Below are 18756 nucleotides of genomic sequence, written 5' to 3'. Positions count from 1 at the left end.
GCCCCTGAGCGCTTAAGTTGCCCCTAAAAGCAAGGCGACAACAGCTGTGGTTCTAGGGCTCCCAGGCGGTAGAGGCAGGGGGCTGCTCTGCTTTGGTGTTCTGGAGCGAGTCTGGCACCCTGCCAAGAGTTCCAAACCCTCAGCTCTCCCTGCCGGCTTGTTTTGGGCTGGATAGCTCCATAGAAAGCAAGGCTAACCTAGCACTAGACACAACTAATGTAGACTCCTCTTTCGGTTGGAGTGGAGGGAATAATGAGAAACCAGACCCTCCCTGCCTGGGTTCCTAGTCTCAGACACTCTGGAGGAAGCCTCTGAAAAGGCCCAAATCAAGATCCAGTTCCTGGAGTTGCCTACTTTAAGGGCGGGAAAATGGGGAGCGGTAGGTTGACTTAAAGTATTACACCCCCAGCTGGATCTTCTCAAGAGCAAGAGTGACATGTCATGGAAAGCAAACTCTCTGGACCACGAACACCCAGTGGTGGGTTCCTGCGCCTTTTGTCCCTTTGCATATGAGCTAAGGTATCTTCAAGGCAGGGAATAGGAGCATGGAGGGCACAGGAACCTGGGCCTGGGAATGGTGCCATGTCCATGAAGTTGGGAGGGGAAAAGTGGTGGGCTTCACCCAACCTCCCAAACGGGCTTTTATTCTTGTCTACTTCTCAGTCTTCTTGGGGTTCCCATTTTGCAGGAGTTACAGACCCTCTCTTTCAATGGCAGCCAAATGGACGAGAATGTTGAACAAAATGTGGGGCTGCTGGCTCTTCTTTAGGACCAGCAATTTGGGTGTCATTAAGTTATCTGTGCTTAAGACAGTAACATTTTAAACTCACGGTAGGGATTTGGGGTTGCAGAAACTGCCATTAACCGCTGAATGAACAGTGTGCATTCATGAGCATCCTTATCCAGCCTTTTTCTGAGAAATATTTATCTCACGCAAAGGAAGTGCTTGTTGCAAATTTGTCTTTCCCCCCAAACTGCAAATTTCCAACACGTGTAAGATACAACTTGACTCCCAGCACCCCAATAAAAGGTGGTCTCAGTTCCTTTTCACCATCACCCCACATCCCGATTCCCCACTGCAATTACACGGTTCACCTCCACACCACCCTCTGGTGAAGCCCAATGGGGTGGAGAGACGGGGAGCAAAGAAAGACCGAGGCCGACCTCATCCCCAAAACATGTGCACTTTCCGAAGCTGCTGATTGGAACACATTGTCTGCAGACATTACAAAGCTGGCGTTTGGGCTTCTGCGTTTTCTTTGGTATTCACTGAAAACAGAGTAACTGAGACCCCCCCCCCCCTCGTTCCCCAACTAGGAACAACACGTATACACACACGCACACGCGCGCGCACACACACACACACACTTCCCTCATCCCTACATTTTTTTCTCTCTTTTTTTAAGCAATGCTTTGTTGTGTTAAAACTAGTTGGACGAGTTGGGGTGTTGCTGCTGCTCCCGAGGCCCTGGCCAATGGAACCCGATCCACCCCGCTGTGCGTAAGCGTGCAATTAAGGATTTAACCAAGGCTGTGCTGCGCCTCAGTCAGCAGTCAGCCTGCCGGAGACAGAGCCTCCACGACTCCCAGCCTCCTCCTCGCCGCCGCCGCCTCCTCCTCCTTCTCTCCTCCTCCTCCTCTTCCTCCTCCTCCCTCGCTCCCACAGCCATGTCTGCTTAGACCAGAGCAGCTCCACAGCCACCTCGGGCAGCCGCCGCCGCCGCCACAGCAGCCAGGACAGCCGCCGCCGGGGAGCGATGACAGGAGTGTTTGACAGAAGGGTACCCAGCATCCGATCCGGCGACTTCCAAGCTCCGTTCCAGACGTCCGCAGCCATGCACCATCCGTCTCAGGAATCGCCAACTTTGCCCGAGTCGTCGGCCACCGATTCCGACTACTACAGCCCCGCGGGGGCAGCCCCGCACGGCTACTGCTCTCCTACCTCGGCTTCCTACGGCAAAGCGCTCAACCCCTACCAGTACCAGTACCCCGGCGTGAACGGCTCTGCCGGCAGCTACCCCGCCAAAGCTTACGCCGACTACGGCTACACCAGCCCCTACCACCAGTACGGCGGCGCCTACAACCGCGTCCCCAGCGCGGCCAGCCAGCCAGGTACGAGCGCGGGGGCCAGATCCAGGGGCAGCCAGGGTTCCCGAGGGGCCAAGTGGGGTGGGGGTGGGGGCGCCGCCGTCCACTGCAGTGGGGGCGCATGGGGCAGAAGGGAGGGGGTTCCCAGGCCAGCACTTTAGGGGTTCTTATTAGGAGAAGCTTGCGGGGGTTCGGGCCAGGGTCTCTCCCCTCCAGCACCTTGGGGTGGGGGTGGGGATAGGGGTGGGGGGCTCTGTGGCTGGGTCCCCAGCTTGCCCGGTCAGGTAGCCGGCTAGGCTGGGAAGGGAGTTGGGGTGGAGAGAAGAAAGAATCTAGCAGCCCTAGTGGCGTTTGCGTAATAAAGGGGAGGTGAGTTGTTGGGATTTGGGGTAAGCGTGCTCGGTGGGTGCAAGTGGGAGTGGAAGGCTGCCTCCGAGGCTCCGGCGGGATTAGTCTGAAAGCAGCCACGAGCCAGGGTCGCGTTGGAGCCGGGAGCGCCCCGGGTGGGGTGGGGTGGGGGCCTGGGAGCTGTCGGCTGCCTGAGAAAGGGGGGGGGGGGGAGCCTTGCAGTTTATCCAAGGCAACGCCAAAAAGCCATATAAAGATGGAGGAGGGTTGCTGAGGGGTCACGTTATTGGAGCACATTTTTTTTTCCTCCATGGGTGCCTAAAATTTGTCTTCTTCCTCCCCGCCTCCTCCTTTTTTCAGCTGCCTTGAAACTTAGGTGGAGAGTTTAAGAGGTTTAGTGAGCTTGGGCGGTAGGAGAGAGGCATGAGGTCTCCTTGGAGAGGTTTTGCTGGTCAGGTTTGATCTCTTCCCACCAGCACATTAATAATCCTGCTAATATTAGCATCCCCTGCTCTGGCAGAATCCAGACCACAGCCCTCATCCTCCACCCTTCGTCCCCCAGGAGCTCGCCACACACACACACACACACACACACACACCCAGGGAGAGGCTTCCCGCCCCTTCCAGAGATGGGCACTTTTGATAAGGTGGGAAAGGGGACTTGTGGCTCCGGGGCACCTTGTAAAGCATGCGTTCAGAAAGTCTCCCCCCCCCCCCCGCCCCCCATACTCAGGATTTTGAGAAATTCGTCCTGACCTGCTGCCCCTTTTTTACGAAAACACCGCACCACCGATTTCTTTTCAACGTGTGACTCTTGTTAAACTAAAAAAAGACAGCCCAGGGAGGGAGAATGTCTTCGTTCCTTTTGCAGTGTCTCTGCCTTCCCTGCATAAGTGAAAGATTTTTTTTTCTTTTGGCCAAGAACTTATTAAAGTCTATTTGTAAAAGAAACCAGACACATCTGCGCCCTCCCAGATCGGCAGGGAGATTATGGGGGCTGCATAATCGGCCCTCTGTCTGCCGCGGCCCCGACCGCTCGCTACTGAATGGAAGGAGCATAGTTTGCTTGTGGGACTTTGAACTTTGGAGACCTCGGTTAGCATCTTCCCAGCCCTTGGGTCCGGCCCCCGTGGGCTCCCGAACGGACGCTGACAGGGAGGGGGAGGCCATGGTCACCCCAGAAACGCACGTGAGCACAAACGCAGGGTGGGCGTAAAAACAAGTCCGGGTGCAGCTACAGGGGCGAGGTGCAGGGCGCCGAGGAGGGAACCGCGCTGTCCAACGCGCTTTGCACCAGCCCTGGAGAAGCTGCGTGAACCGCGGAGACCGACCACCTGGCCTTTCCCACCTTTGGGGGAGGGGCACGTGTCTCCGGGTCTTGCGAAGCCAAGGTGGTGGGTAGGATGGGGAACCCGAGGGAAGCCTGCCTGGGAAGAAACCCCAGGACTGCAGTTGAGGGTTCTGCAAAAGCGCCATTGTCTGCGGACAAGCTCTAACCGGTTCTGTTTTGCTTATTTAGAGAAAGAAGTGGCCGAGCCCGAGGTGAGGATGGTGAATGGCAAACCAAAGAAAGTTCGTAAACCCAGGACTATTTATTCCAGCTTTCAGCTGGCTGCGTTACAGAGAAGGTTTCAGAAGACTCAGTACCTCGCCCTGCCCGAACGCGCCGAGCTGGCTGCCTCGCTGGGACTGACGCAAACACAGGTAAATTCCGGCCGCGGCCAGGCCAGGCCAGGGCCCCGCCTTGGCTGCGTGCCTGGCCGGGCCCTGCGCTTCTGTCCCCGCGGGCTGGAGCCGATCGGGGAGCGCCTGCGGGCGACTCAGACAGACAAACACCCTGCGCCCTTCCCTCCAGGAGGCAGACCCGGTGTCGCCGCCCTGCGACGGTGGGGACGGGGTGGAGACGGCGCTCATCCCGAGGTGTCCCGGCTTCGGGCCTCCGGGGGCGAGGGGCCACTTGCTAAGATGGGACACAGGGAAGGGTTACTTCTAGGGCGCCCTCGCAGCTGGAGAAACTGTCTAGTGTCCTGTACAGCGCAGCCTCTCGGGCCAGCAGGGCCCGTCGGCCCGGCCTCGCGGTGGTCTCGGGCCCAGGGAAGGCGGAGGACGGCGCCGCGGGCCGGGAGAGCTGGGGGGAGGGTCACTCCCCGCTGCTGCGGAGCGTTGGGGCGCCGCAGCCTGAGGGTCACGGGGCGGGGGGAGGGGGTAGAGTGGGGGTGGGGAGCAGCGGGGCGCTGTTGGATGGGGAAATCTTCCCTGGAGGGTCCTGTTCCCTTCACTCCCACTCCAACCCCCAGAGAAGAAGAAAGAATGTTTGAGTCACCGCCCTGGGCTGCAGGCGGATTCTGACCTTTCCCGGAGTGAGGAGGGGGTGAAGGGAGCGGCGCGGGGACCTGGGGGATCCGTGCTCTACCTGCATGAATTCGCGCTCTCATAGTCGGCTGCACCGCCCTCGCGTGCTGGGCTCGGCCACGGTTTTGCAGACGCTGGCGGCGCCGCGTTCCGTGCGCGCCGCGTGGGCCTGCAGGTGCGCGCACGTGGCTTCGGACACTCGCCCCCACCCACCTCCCCCGCCCCCCCCCCCCCGCCCTCGGCCCCCGGCCCTCGCCTCCAAGCCAAACAAAAGACAACAGCCTCGGGGTCGTGCCCTCGCGGCGGCTCCGGCGCGCGGATCCGGCCGGGGCGCCCTCTGGGGCCGGAGATTCAGGCTGCGCCTCGGGCCCGGTCCCCGGACAGTAGGCCCAGAGCCGCCTGGAGACGCCAGGGCGGAGCCGCGGGGGGCCGAAGATGCCTCGGAGTGTTGCGGTAACCTGTGCCTTTGTTCCCCCACCCAGGTGAAAATCTGGTTTCAGAACAAAAGATCCAAGATCAAGAAGATCATGAAAAACGGGGAGATGCCCCCGGAGCACAGCCCCAGCTCTAGCGACCCCATGGCGTGTAACTCGCCGCAATCTCCGGCGGTGTGGGAGCCTCAGGGCTCGTCGCGCTCGCTCAGCCACCACCCTCATGCCCACCCTCCGACCTCCAACCAGTCCCCCGCGTCCAGCTACCTGGAGAACTCGGCTTCCTGGTACCCGAGCGCAGCCAGCTCGATCAATTCCCACCTGCCGCCGCCTGGCTCCTTACAGCACCCGCTGGCGCTGGCCTCCGGGACACTCTATTAGACCAGCCGCTTTCTCGCTGTCTTTTTTGGGACTACTGTGTTTTGCTGTTTTAGAAAATCATAAAGAAAGGAGTTCATTTGGGGAAGTTTGGAAACCGGAAACAAACAAACAAAAAAAAAGATTCATGTGTAAAGCTTTTTTTTTTTTTTTTTGCATGTAAGTTATTGCATTTCAAAGGACCCTGACCCCCTCCTTTTTTTACAGACACTTTTTTGCGCAACTGTGGACACTATCAATGGTGCCTTGAAATCTATGACCTCAACTTTTCAAAAGACTTTTTTCAATGTTGTTTTAACCATGTAAATAAGTGTAGATAGAGGAGTTAAACTGTATATTCTGGATAAATAAAATTATTTCGATCATGAAAGCAAAATGTTTCTTAAAAAATACTTATTTGCCCCTCCCCCTTGTAATGGGCTAGCCACGTTTTATGCAGGCAATTAAAGACAGAGAAGGTCTGCAGAGATCCAAAGAGGAAAATAGAAATTGGAGCTGCATGGATGCAGAATTTTACATGTTATATGTTCAATGTTACTTTATATATCTATATGTATATATGGCCTGTTTATAGCACTGCTGTATAATATATATTTAGGTGTTTTGGGTGGTTTTGGTTTGTGTTTTTGGCCTAACCACAAAAAAACGTTTAGATAATTTTAAGTTTAACCCCAAATTGTTTCAGGTAGAAAGTAATGCTGGAATCTAAATAGGGCCCTCCTACCCTGTGTATAAGTAAGAAAGAAGCAGAAATCCCTCAATAACCACTCTGAGTTCTAAGCTCAGAGCAATTATAGTGGAGAGCTGCCCTCCCCATCAGCCTCTGTGTATTGCTAGAGCAATTAGACAAATTACACTCCTTTCCAAGGGAGCTTCCAGAGATGGGAAAATGAAAAATGGGGGAGGGGGGAATTTCCCCTATTACATTTTTTAAAAATCTGAAATGGTTGCAGCAAGGCAAATAGTAGTGCCTTGAACTCCTTGGTGTATGATTATAAATTTATCTGAGCTCTTTCAGAGAGAGGGAAGGATCACAGGATTTGAAAACAATGATGGGCCTGAATCAGCAGGCCAAGCAGGCAATGTGGGGGGCATTATTCTTCCGCCCAGAGAGGGAATTGTGGGACGGGGGAAAGGAGTGCAAGCACTGTGGCCCTGTGTGGCTTTCATTTCGGGTGAGATAATACTCTAAATATAAATCTTTTCTTCCCCTGCTTTACCACTCGTTGGCTCTTTTCAGGAAGGAGTTCCTTCTGCTTTGCTTTTACATAAAACAGTGGCAAAGCAGGTTCCAAACGATGGGAAATTGAATCTGTTTGCAGGGATTTCTCCTTTGTGAAGCCTTCTCTGGAGTGGAGAAGGCTGCAACCTCGGCCTGTGTCGGTCCTTCTCCCCAGCCCCTGCATATAGACGTCAACAGTGTGGCCAGAGCTACAGCCGGGTCTGCAGCTGTGCTCCCGGCCTGGATTGCAGGCTCTTTCTGGCTGTCATTTGGTTCACCTGCCTCTGTCTGCTTGGGATACCAAGGGCAATCGCATATTGGAAATTACAAGATGCAGGAGATATATTTTACAGCTAGGAAGTCCGCAGCAATAAATGTGACAAGAGAGTTTTCTTAAAGGTGTTGCGGGGGAGAGGGGTTGGAGATTAGAACATAAAAATTACATCCTGTCATCTGAGGATTTCTAAGAAGGTTCTTCCAGGGTTAGGAGGAGAGACCTGAAAAGGCATGCTATGTGCCCCGCGGGGAATTTACCTGTGTTCTCTCTCTCCTTTCCTTTTCTCTCCCTCTCCTTTCCTAGTTTTCCTCTCTCCAGGATTCCTTTTTTTTTCTTCTTTCCTTTCCAGCCTGCCAGTTTGGACCGGCTTGGGCCTTAGGGGGACTCGGGATTTTGACGGGTGTTTAGGCAACACCTTGCCTGGTCCGGGTCAGCTGGCCGACTGCAGCCAGAGCTGTGGACGCTGCGTCTCTCCCACTCGTCATTCCCCTCCAGCGCTCCTTTCTTACAAGGTTTGGGTGGCGACGCGCTGTGGGGTGAAGCCATTTGAAACCCCACTTTGTGTTCTGCGCTGGCAGAGAATAGGATGAAGGGAAGAAGCGAAAGCATCTATTTCCTGCCTTTCTTTCTTTGCTTGTAAGGATTGTAGGAGTTTCCATGACACCCAAAGCCAGAGTTTTCTATCTAGGGAATCCGGCTGGGAGAAACCCTGGCCGCCGTTGGCCAGCGTCCGCGTTCCCCTGCGTGGGGCCTCGGGGTGCGCGTTTGGGAACGTGGAAGGGGCGCACGCACTGTCCATCTCAAACACGTCCTACTCACCGGCTGCCTGAGAGCGGCTGAATGTGCTTGGAACATGCCCTCTCCCTTTCTGCACATAGAGAGGGCAGACGACTTCCCAGCCGCCTCGTCCTCTCCCCACCTCCATTCCTGGCTTTGGAAAGAGGATCCCCCTTCGCTATCACCCCGCGCGGTCAAGCTGAGGGAACGGCGAGTTTGGACTCTTCCCAGGAAGAGAGAGGGCAATTCTTCTTTAACGACCCCCCTCCCGCCCCCAGCCTTGACTCTGCTTGTTGTTACAGACACCAAAGCCTTGCGAGGCGGCCAGGCAGGACGCCACGCGCAGACTTGGTTTCAGGATTCCTTCCCTTGTGCTAACCTCACTCCTTCCACTCGCAATGGCCTCTTCTCTCGCGCGGTTTTTTTTTTTTTTAAACTGGGTCTGGGAGCCGTGGACAAAAATATTCTGCCAAACCAGTCTGCAGCGGGTTTTCCCTGGCACCATGGGGATTCTCCCAGGGGGATTTAACTCCCTGCAGCCCTGCGCCCAAGGATGTAAAAATAACAGATCCTCTGCAAAGTCTAAAAATATCTGTGTGATGTTCCTCTCCCTCGAGCCCTCCCTCTTTCTCCCCATTGTTTATTCCTATATCTAATGTAAACGTATACCGCTCCACCCAGATTCCTTGATCGGCCGACCCCACTTTCCTGGACCTCTGCCTGCCTCTTCCCGTCGCGTCCCCACTAGCACGGCTCTCAGTCCAGTGCTCCCAAGATGCCAGGCTCACTCGAAGAGTTCATGTTCTTTTCCGTGAGCCTCTTCACACACCCTCACACTCCCAAACCCCCATCTTCAGATCCCCTCCAAAGCCCAAGAGGCCCCGAATCTGCTGGCCCTGCTGTAAAAGATCAGATAAATTAGCCTTTGTTTGAGGCTGGTGTTGGGCTAAGCAGATTTCTGCCCCCCCCCCCCTTTTTCCTGGCGGCCACCTCCTTGTGGAACAGGGGGCGGCCTGGGCAGCCGAGAGAAGCCGCATTCCTGTGGGTGCCAGGCGGCTCCAGTCCTGAGCCACAGGGCCTGAGACACACACAGAGGAACCCGCAGACCTCGATGCCCTTGATCTCGCTCGCTCGCTCTCCCTCGCTTTGGGTCACCCACCCGGGAGCCTTTCCAGTCACCCTCGGACCCACCCAGGGCTCGGCCTCCACCAGGGGCGTGCTGACCCGCACACCCACGCACGCACACACCCTCTACCGGTGGCACCGGCCAGGCCAGGATCTCCCCGCCTATACCAATCTCCTCTCTCCCGCCCCTTAGCCCACAATCCCAGACGCGCCGGCTGGCCTCCTCTGGCTCCTTTGATCCCACCGGACGCCCCACGGCTCGCGGCGTCGGGGCCGCGCCGTCCTGGGAGTCGCCCACAGCGCGCCAAGGGCAGGCCGCGCTCGCCTCCTCCCGGCGCGCCCTACAGCTCACTCCGGCCTTGACACCACCGAGTTTCCTGAGCTCCCCAGCCCGACGCGCCAGGAATGCCTCCTGGAACGCTGCCCCCTGCCTCCCCCCAACCCCCAACCCCCGCCCCAGCGCCTCCTTTTATTCTAGGAGAGGGACTTTTAGGGCTACCCAACCACACCACCCTCCCGGCCCCATCCCGCAACCCTTTGGATCGCGCACCTCCCACTGGCCACTGGGATCTCGCCAACCCCGAACTCTCCAGCCCTCCCGGGAGGCACGCCCTGAGGGCAGACGCCCTCCGCACCTCTGGGAAGCGCGCCACGCCGGCGGCTCCGCCTGCGGTCACCCCTCTCCTCCACCCTGAAGCGCCCCCTCCCACCGCGCTGGGTGGAGGCTCCCGCCTCCCGGGAGCCTGGGGAGGGGGCGCTGCGGCTGGCTCCCGCCCTCCGCTCGGGTTCCCAGGTTGCCGGCGGTCTTTGCACGCTGCACTAGGTTTTTTCACAGTCGCAGCGAACTCTGGGCCTCCAAAACTGCCCAGATAGCGGTAGCACCGATGGGATTGGCTAAATGTTTTCCTACGCAGCCCTGCACAGCCCCCTCCCCAGCCCCATCCGCTTTTCTTTCGCATCTGACAAACTTTAGGTTCCCCCGTGGCCCTGGAGGGGCTGGGGTGGGGGGCGGGGAGCCTTCCCTTTCAAGCACTCAGGGTTGCCGGCTGTAATGTAATAACCTGTTTTATAGGTCGAGCTCTAGCCGTGAAGATAGGAACCGAGGGAATTTACATGAATCTCCCTCTAAAGGAGACGGGGGTCCTGTTTTGCAGCAATTAAATGTTTCTGCTCTTTTGTTCCCTGGGACTTCGTATTACTTCTGATTTATGGGGATCCGTAGGAGTCTCTTTGCCAAAAGCGCATGTATTATTGAGTCTGTTCCACATCCTAAACCAAGATTTATATAAAACCGTGAAATACCACACATTACGACCTTTCGCCACAGGAAGGAAAAAATGGCTCATAACATCATTCTACACACACACATACACACACACACACTCCGAGTTCAGTAATGATTCTCTGTCAAATCCCCACTATACACAGTTTAGTGTGTTTTTTTAAGCCAGTGGGGGTGACGAGCAGTAAGCAGTTCACGAAACTATGATTTATTTTAAAGCATTTTTTTTTCGTGCAAAGGCGAGAAGACAGAAATCTGCCCATGGAAGCTTATTGTCATCCAAAGACTACTTCTGCCCCTTGCCGTTTGCAAGGTGGAAGAAGAGAGGCGGGAGAAGAGGCAGGACATGGACTCAACTTTCATCTATAAATAGGGGTCACTACACAGGGGACATTTCATTATTGCCCTTAAATTCACAGGAGCTAGGAAGCCGGCTTGCCACCCTGCGGGATGGCCCTGGTGAGGCAGTACCCAGGTCTGTGAGGTGATGGGAGGAGGAAGAATCATCACCACCATGTCCTAGAGGATGGAAAAGATGCTCAGGAAATTCTCTGTGCTCCTGGTGGGAAAATTGAACTCCTGGGGATATCTGGGCTTTAGGTAACCCTAACCGAGATGTCCCCACTCGGAACCAGAACTAGACTCCAGAAGTCTCAGCCAGAGCAGGGTTCATCCTCCTGGAGGCAACAGCTGGAACCTGGAGTTCACTTTCACTTGGGGACCAGCAGAGCACCCCAGCCTCTCTCCAGACTCTCTTGCTCTAACTCTGCAACTCCCTTTCTCTTTGGTTCTTCCATTTTGTAAGGAGACTCACCTTGGAGTTTTACAACCCTATCTGGGGGCAAGGATAGTCCTTTCCCCCAAAATGCTGGAGTTTCTGGAATCCAGAAAGAAGCACATTAGTGACTTGCTGCAAAACAAGCAGCTAGAACTGGGTTATATGTTGGGGGGGGGTGTCTAATTAATAAAAGTTAATCATAGGATTAAAGCCAGTAGCCAGCCAAGCAGGGTGGAGACAGCTTCCCAGCCCGGCTTTATTGAATTAGCAGCAATGAATATATTTTCTGCTAATATCCGGCAGGACTCTCAGTGACTTGTTCCCTGTGAACGAGAATGGAGATGGAGCTCAGGAACACTTACATGCACCCAGGGCATTTTGTGCTAATAACAAGAGGCTGCAAATTCATTTAAGAAAATGTTCATAAACAAGTGACAGGCACTCTGAGTCCACCCTGGTGGAAACAATGGTGAAACTGACAAGTGTTCTTTGCTTGGGGGAGGGGCACTTTTATCCAAGGAAATGCTTTAGAGAGCGTGGGGGAAGACAAGGGTTTAAAAAGAAAAAAGAAAAAAAATTATTTCAGACTCCAGGCAACAGCAGATGCAGCAGCCCTTGCAAACACATCAGTCCCACACATATTGAAGATTTGGACACGTAATGCTTCAGACCACTGATTTGCTATTTTCTTAATTCCCACTCTTCTTTTTCCATATGAATCAAACAGTCTTTTGTCCTTCAGGGTTTGATTTGATCGCTACTGTTCACATTTCACTTTTGTATTTTCCTCTTCCTATACCATTACTCATTGAGTGCCCTGTGAAATTACAATCGTACATTTTCAACTCAGCAACCCATTTGCAGTGCAAAAATAGGGTCTAAATAATGGCTGAATTAGCCCTACTGGACAGTTTCAGATGTAACACTCTGTAATAATTATATTGCAGGCTGGATTAGGATGCTATTATCATAATCTGGACGTTTACAATTATCTGTAATTTGCAAAGATGCGCCAGGTCTTGATTACAGCAGTTTTTTTTTTTTTTGTATCACGCTAACCATCACTAAACAGTGACAGTAATAACAGCTAATTTTGCTGGCAATATAAGAGGTGCTGGGGTGTGCAAACAATTTCACACCTGGATGTGCTCACTCAACCAAGAATATAGAGAAAGAGCTTCTGCCCTGAGACTCAGAAAAATATTCCTCTCTGCTTCTGTTCAGTATAGATTTCTAGACCTGATCATTGCTTAAGAGATATTCACTGGGGGTAAGTTTTTATTTCTTTCATACTTCAAGGCACAGTTCATACTTATCTTCTCACACTTTCCAAGGTATATGTGTTGCTGTTGTAATTCATTATAGACTGCAACTTTGCTTTACAGATTTTGCAATTCTGATCTTTTATCCCCCCTGTTAACAGTAAAGGGGTTGTCATTCTGGTGAGTAAAAGATTCAGGTGAGGATGGGATCCTTAAGAACTCGCTTTGCCTCTTTTTGCTTTCTGTGCTGTTGATGTATTTGGTGCAACTTGTGACTGGAGCCTGTGGAAAGGACTAGGTTTCTGTAAGGTGTGGAGGGAGAGCGCTGGAGATTCCAAGCTAAAATCTCTTTGCAAATTGTTACTCAAAGCTAGTCCTAGGCGAACCCATTGAGGTCTTTATACGTGGCGATGGTTTCAAGTTTGGGGGCATGGGGAGAGCAAATGGAGCTTGGGAGAGTGCCCCTTTCCTATCACAGGTATGCGGACATTTGCAACGGCAGGTGGAGTCTTATCTCCAGACTGTAGAGCCGCTTACACATTCTCCACTTTGGGAGAAAGTTTCAGGAGTAACTGGCCTCTGAAACCCTTCAGGGCTCCTTTGCAGGGCCTTTGCCTCAAGCGGGGGGTGGAGGCAGGGTGGGGAAGGGGTGGGATGCCTCTCCTAGAGCTACTGCCTGCGGGGCCGAAAGCTGCGACCTTGGGGTTAGAGGAGCATGATTGGCTGAGAGGCAGAGCCGAGATGCGGAGCCCAGAAACCAGCCTGATTCAGGAAGGCGCGAGGAAGACTCCGTGCTGTTCTATCTATAGATGACGCTGTTTCCTGACGCCGTACACGCTGGACGCCGCTAGAGGTGTTCAGGGCAGGAGCCTGAGCAATGTTGGGCTCCCTCACCCCAGTGCAGAAAGGCCTTTCTCCGCCGCCGCCGGCGGGAACCTTTGGACTAAATTGTGTCAGAAGATAATGAGATGCTTATTGGCGCCGGGAAGAAATTTCCCCCTTCACCCTCACCGCCCGCAGCTATTGTTCTCTTTCTTTCTTTCTTTCTTTTTTTAAATGGGATATATGGTCAGATCGAGGCTCTAGAACTCCGGGGAAGTGCGAACGTGGGGAGGCGTCGTAGGCACCGCGACTGGGTGATGCCTTTTGCCCACGCCCCTCCTCCCAACCCCTCTCTCAGCAACCAGTGTACAGGGTCAATACAACCTAAAGTGCGAAAATATTAACCCTTGAGGTTCAGGGAGCCCAGGAAGCCCAGTTTCCAAGGAGAGTTCTGACAGAATTTAATTAAACTCACATTAAGAGATAGATGGATACAAGCCCATCATGACACCTCCAATGTGTTAAAATGCACTTTCTGGGGTTCAGAATTTCATGCACTTACCAGTGGTTTGGCCTGTGTCTGGTGGATTTTTTTTTTTTTTTAAGAAAAATTAGTGTTGGTTTCGATGTATGGTAGCTTTCTCTCTAACGTAATTTGAATAATTCAGCAAAGCCCCACTACCAGCTGTACTTCTGCAGCCTCTTCCATTCTTTTCAGCATTATAATTTTGGTTAATTTTCAATTTTAGGTCCTACGTCTCTGCAATCTGTGTATGAATAACAGAATAATTTCCCTCTTTTGTTTCGCCTTTCCTGTTCCTGAATCTAAATAAAGATGGCTTTTTAGTATTAAAAGTGGAAGAAAATTACAGGTAATTATCTTTGACGGTAAAAACGCTGTAATCAGCGGGCTACATGAAAAATTACTCTAATTATGGCTGCATTTAAGAGAATGGAAAAAAACCTTCTTGTGGATAAAAACCTTAAATTGTCCCCAATGTCTGCTTCAAATTGGATGGCACTGCAGCTGGAGGCTTTGTTCAGAATTGATCCTGGGGAGCTACGAACCCAAAGTTTCACAGTAGGAAGGGGGAAAAAAGAAAAGAAAACATTTTTCCTAATGTAACAATGCGAATGCTAGAAAATGACAAGACTGATCGGTTTTAAACCATTCTGAAGACTGACTGAGCGTGGAAGTTGCTCAACAAAAAAAGGCACGGGTATATTGGTAAGTCGTCTTTGCTTTGTGTCTAATTATAGTGACTGTCCTTTTGCACGGCTGTATGTCGCTGTCATTATAGGGAGCACTCTGAGTGTCTCTATTGACTTCTGATAAATGGCTCAGTGGTTTCAAGGTTCATAATTTGAAGGATGCCCAGGTCTGTAGCCATTAATTCTCCCAGTATGGGGCTTCCTGCTTGTATGACGAAAGGACTTTTCATTTCCATTATTTCTAAGCTTTCCACAAGATCGGAGGATGTATTGCATCCAGGAGCGTGCTTTTCCTACCTAGCTAGCTTGCAAAGGTTTAACGTTAAAAAGTCATAATTGTGCATTTGTTTTCTATTCTTTTCTCATATTGTTTCCTTTTTTTTGGTTAAAAAGTGCTTGCAAAGAAAGACAAATACAGCTGTATTTCTTTAGCTGAGAAAAGGGAGAGGAGAACACTCAGTTTTAGCATGAGAGGTTGTCAGGGGATAGATCATTCTGATTTTTTTTAAATAGAAGAAATTACAATAAAATTTAATATAGAAAAGAAGCTGGGAAAACACCCATGGTTAATGGTAAAGTACTTAAGACAAAGGCTAATGCTTCAAACTGACACCTTTTGCAAGCACTTGATGTATATATGGGGCTTCCCATATTAGGAAATGGGAATTCTTTTAAGAATGATAGAAAATATATGAGAGGGGAGGAGGGCGAAGGGATGAGATACAGACACATAGGGAGAAATATACAGGACACTCCCAGCGTTTTGTGGCTTTTACTCCATATATGAAAGAAGACAAAAACATACAAAGTATATGTACAACTAAAATTCAACAATATATACAGAAATGTTTCTTGATATAAACGTCCCTATTAGCTTAGTGAATGCCACCAATTCACCTAGTAAAAGTATCAAAGCAATAGAACCATGATTTTGGTTGTTTCCTCTGTCTTTCCTGATTCCGGTTCAGGGTTTGGGGGTGGGGAAAAGAGTGGTTTTGTTTTGTTTAGAAATCATCATTCTTGTTCATTGCATTTTGATAAAACATGCAGCGCTCCCTTTGTGGCAATGTTCTAATCTCAGCTGATTCTTCCTTTTCCTTTAGAGAATGGCTGTTATGTGAGGGCTTTTCTTTTATTTTTCTTATTATTTATTCATTTATTTTTGTCAGTCTGGGATTGGTAAATAAAAACGTAGGAGTCTGAAATGCTTCTGTTTCATCATGTAACGCCTTAAGTTCATTAAACAAGTAAAAACGCTGCCATGTTTGCGCAGATTCTTCTGGTGGTGGTGGTGGGGGGGGGGGATGTCTGTAAAAAAAAGTTGTTTTGATAGATACTCCCAAAGAGAAGAAGAGGCTCAGGGCCTGGATCCCAAGGGGTAAGGGAAAATATACTTACAGTGACAGTGAGGGGGTTCAGGAGCGCTGGCATAGTAACCAGCCTCTCCCTCTCTCTCCCTCCCTCTCTCTGTCCCTAAGATGCAAGATCAATTACTGAGGCTGCTCCAGGGAAAAGGCAGACGAGACGAGGAAAGAAAAGGAAAAAGGAAAAGAAAGGTGGGAAGGAAGGAAAGAAGGGAGGAGGGAGGAAAAGAAAGGGAGGCGTGTGAGAGAGAAACAGAGACAGAGGGAGCGGGAGAGAGCGCGAGTGCGCGGACGGTCTGGTCAGACGTGAGTTCTCCTGAGCCTGCTCCGTGGGTTCGGCTCGGTGTGGCAGCTGCAAGCAGGTCCCGGATCCTCCTTGCCTGGTTCAGACGTTTCCCCCTAGGGGTATCGATTTCCCTCGGACAACTCACATCATCTGCGGTCTCTGCATCGTGTCCTGGTGTGGTGAGGAGTACCAGTGCGAATAGCCGGGCATGTAGCTGTTGGGGGGCATACTGACGCCCTTGGCTGAGGCCGAAACGTCCCACACCGGGGGCAGCGCCGGCGAGCGCGGCGACAGGGCTGCTGAGCCCGGGAGAGGGTCGCTCTCGTGCGGGTTACTGCCCTGCTTCAGCAGTTTCTTAAACTTAGAGCGTTTGTTCTGAAACCAGATCTTCACCTAGGACAAAATGCAGTGGCGATCGTTAGGCTCGAAAACATCCCCTGGTGCCTCACGTTGAGGCTTTGGAAGCAATTATTTTAAAATAGTAATAATAATATAATAAAACAATCCCACAGACACCAAGCCCTCCAGTCCCCGCTTTGCTCCACCTCTTTCTTCACCCCCACCCTACCCACCCATTACTAGGTATCTTGTCTGGATACCTAAACTCTTCAGTTGGATGCAAATCTAAGGCATAAAACAACAGCATAAATAAGAATAAAATAAGAAATGAAGGCGCATGACATAGCTGGGGTCAACGTCGAAAGAGGGATTTTTAAACAGAACTTTTAGGATCAAAGCCAACTGAATGCACTTTTTCTGATAGTCTCTTTCTTAAAAATATATTTACCAATCCCCAAACCTGGCATCTCTATGCATGTAGTGAGCAGATGACTATGGACAGATTAAAGCCTACACATTTATACCCACATGACTCAAATATCCCTATGCATATACTGCACATGCCACAATCTGTGCATGGGGCATCTTTCTCCCTACGTAAATATATCCCCATAATCCTGCAGAGATTAGGGATTGTACCTCCCTCATTCATCCCTACTTTGTATGTTGCTTAGTCAAACTGTGGTCAGCAATCATCACATGATTGTTAGCCTAGCCACTTAAAGTCAAAGGGCCTCTGAAAATTAAATGGAAATCAGGAATCTGGGTTGGGAGAATATCTAAGCTAATGTACCAGGTCTCCTTTTATTTGAAGAAGGAAATTCTAGGGTGCTGCTTCCTTTACCTTCAAAATTCCTGAGCCATAGGAATCTGCTTTTCCAAGAGGAATACAAGTTACTGAGTAGCAGGAATCCCTTCGTTGCAAGCCCCACGTATTTCCAGAGGCAAAATGGCAAATGAAAGCAGGCTGAATTGAACAGAAGAGCTTAGGAGCATCTGTTCTAAAGCACCACGCAATCATTCCCCAGCAAGAGTCTCAGAAAACGTGGAGTCCCCATGCCGAAGATCACCCACCTCACATGAGGCCTACCGCCCCACGCCGCTAAGTTGATGGACAAGGACAGAAACCACAGGTGATTGCAGCCTGGCTTTATGGCCAGGGTCTTAGTATACCTGCCTAAGCCCCTTCCTGTGAAGTCTGAAAGGGCCCATATGTCTTTCAAATTAGTAGGACAGCAGAACTTCAGCAACTGTACTTAACTGAGGCTTCACCTGCTGTAATTTGGGCAGCACTTCTCTTTGATCTCCACCTCTGCCATTGCTCCCAAGTTCTGTGCTCTATGGAGGTGCCTCACCAGCCAGTCACCAGGAATGATTTAACCATTGAGCTTAGGGCAATCTTCAGGAAAACTCACCTCACCCATCCCAGGATGAATAGCTGGCACCTTGGTCCCTCAACCAAATCCTATTGGAGCCTATGACTATCTCCCCTCTTCATTTCACTTCATAATTCTATGTCAACAAGCTGAAATCCTTAAGTCCAAGGACCCACAAAAGGATCATCTATCTATCTATCTATCTATCTATCTATGTATATATCTATTTCTTACTCTGCCTCCTGGCCTGAATATCTTTTTCTCTCTCTCTTTCATGTTGTTCTGTTTTGAAATAGGACTCGAATAAAGGATGAGCTTGGTCACCAAAGGACACTAGACTGGGGTGGGGTCGCCGAGGGTTGGGGAGATGTGCAAATCCAATCCAGTATTCATTTATTCCACACTGTGCTGTCCCAGGGAAAGTTCGTAACCGGCGCAAAGGCATTGGTCATTAATCTTCCATCCTTGGTGGACTAGGCCAAGAATTCTTCCTGATGTGCTCCCTGCCCGATCTGCAAGCGGGGCCAGCATTTCGGGGATATTCGGGCTTCCCGGGAATTACCTGTGTTTGTGTCAGTCCTAAGGAAGCTGCCAGTTCAGCTCTCTCAGGAAGGGCCAGGTACTGAGTCTGCTGAAAGCGATGGTTTAAAGCCTGGAGCTGCAGGCTGGAGTAAATGGTCCGAGGCTTCCGAATCTTTTTCCCTTTTCCATTGAACCTGATTTCCCCGTTTTCAATCACTGTGGTTTTTTGTTGATCTGCAAGCAAAGGATACAGAGGAGCGGTCACGCGCGAGGCTACTTCCGCAGTCTCCCTGAACATGGCCTGGCTTTACCCAGGTTCTCCCCAAAGACCAATAAGGGTTTCCTCAAAGCGTCCCCATGCCGCCGCCACCCTGCCCTGTCGGGGTTCACGGGGCTCAGGTGCTCCCAGAGGCTGTAAGAGCTTTCCCGGCCCCTTACTCTGGCGCTAACAATACCGGGTGGCTGGACCGAGGGGCTCCCGCGGCCCTCGGGCGAACAGGCTCGCTCCGCCGCAG

The 18756-nt window shown here is 51.5% G+C and overlaps 2 protein-coding genes across 3 annotated transcripts in view; one reads left to right on the top strand and one right to left on the bottom strand.

The window, feature by feature from the left end:
- The first annotated feature begins 1555 nt into the window (after positions 1–1555).
- DLX5 (distal-less homeobox 5) lies at positions 1556–6144 on the top strand. The gene is made up of 3 exons (XM_070425126.1): positions 1556–2112; positions 3956–4140; positions 5271–6144. Exons 1-3 carry the CDS (start codon positions 1758–1760, stop codon positions 5598–5600), a joined length of 870 nt encoding a protein of 289 aa, XP_070281227.1. The 5' UTR covers positions 1556–1757; the 3' UTR covers positions 5601–6144.
- Positions 6145–15125: 8981 nt separating this feature from the next.
- DLX6 (distal-less homeobox 6) overlaps positions 15126–18756 on the bottom strand; it is a 6621-nt gene continuing 2990 nt past the window's right edge. For both annotated transcript variants that reach the window (XM_070425124.1, XM_070425125.1), the window contains 2 exons: positions 18282–18475; positions 15126–16397 (listed from right to left, as the gene is read on the bottom strand). In XM_070425124.1, coding sequence (XP_070281225.1) covers positions 16146–16397; positions 18282–18475 — 446 coding nt within the window. In that variant the 3' untranslated portion in view covers positions 15126–16145. The remainder of the gene's footprint in view (positions 16398–18281; positions 18476–18756) is intronic.

The sequence above is a fragment of the Myotis yumanensis genome, unplaced genomic scaffold, assembly GCF_028538775.1.
Source record: "Myotis yumanensis isolate MYYU_CA2020_CCGP unplaced genomic scaffold, mMyoYum1.0.hap1 SCAF_9, whole genome shotgun sequence".
NCBI classification, from domain to species: Eukaryota; Metazoa; Chordata; class Mammalia; order Chiroptera; family Vespertilionidae; genus Myotis; species Myotis yumanensis.
Note: the sequence above shows the minus strand (reverse complement) of the source record. Positions and strands in the feature narration are given on the sequence as shown.

Bases quoted from the DNA above. Each gene is read 5' to 3' on its own strand.
- DLX5 (XM_070425126.1), top strand. From the start codon at position 1,758: ATGACAGGAGTGTTTGACAGAAGGGTACCCAGCATCCGATCCGGCGAC. The intron at 2,113-3,955 runs GTACGAGCGCGG...TTGCTTATTTAG, and splicing joins CAGCGCGGCCAGCCAGCCAG to AGAAAGAAGTGGCCGAGCCC. The intron at 4,141-5,270 runs GTAAATTCCGGC...TCCCCCACCCAG, and splicing joins TGGGACTGACGCAAACACAG to GTGAAAATCTGGTTTCAGAA.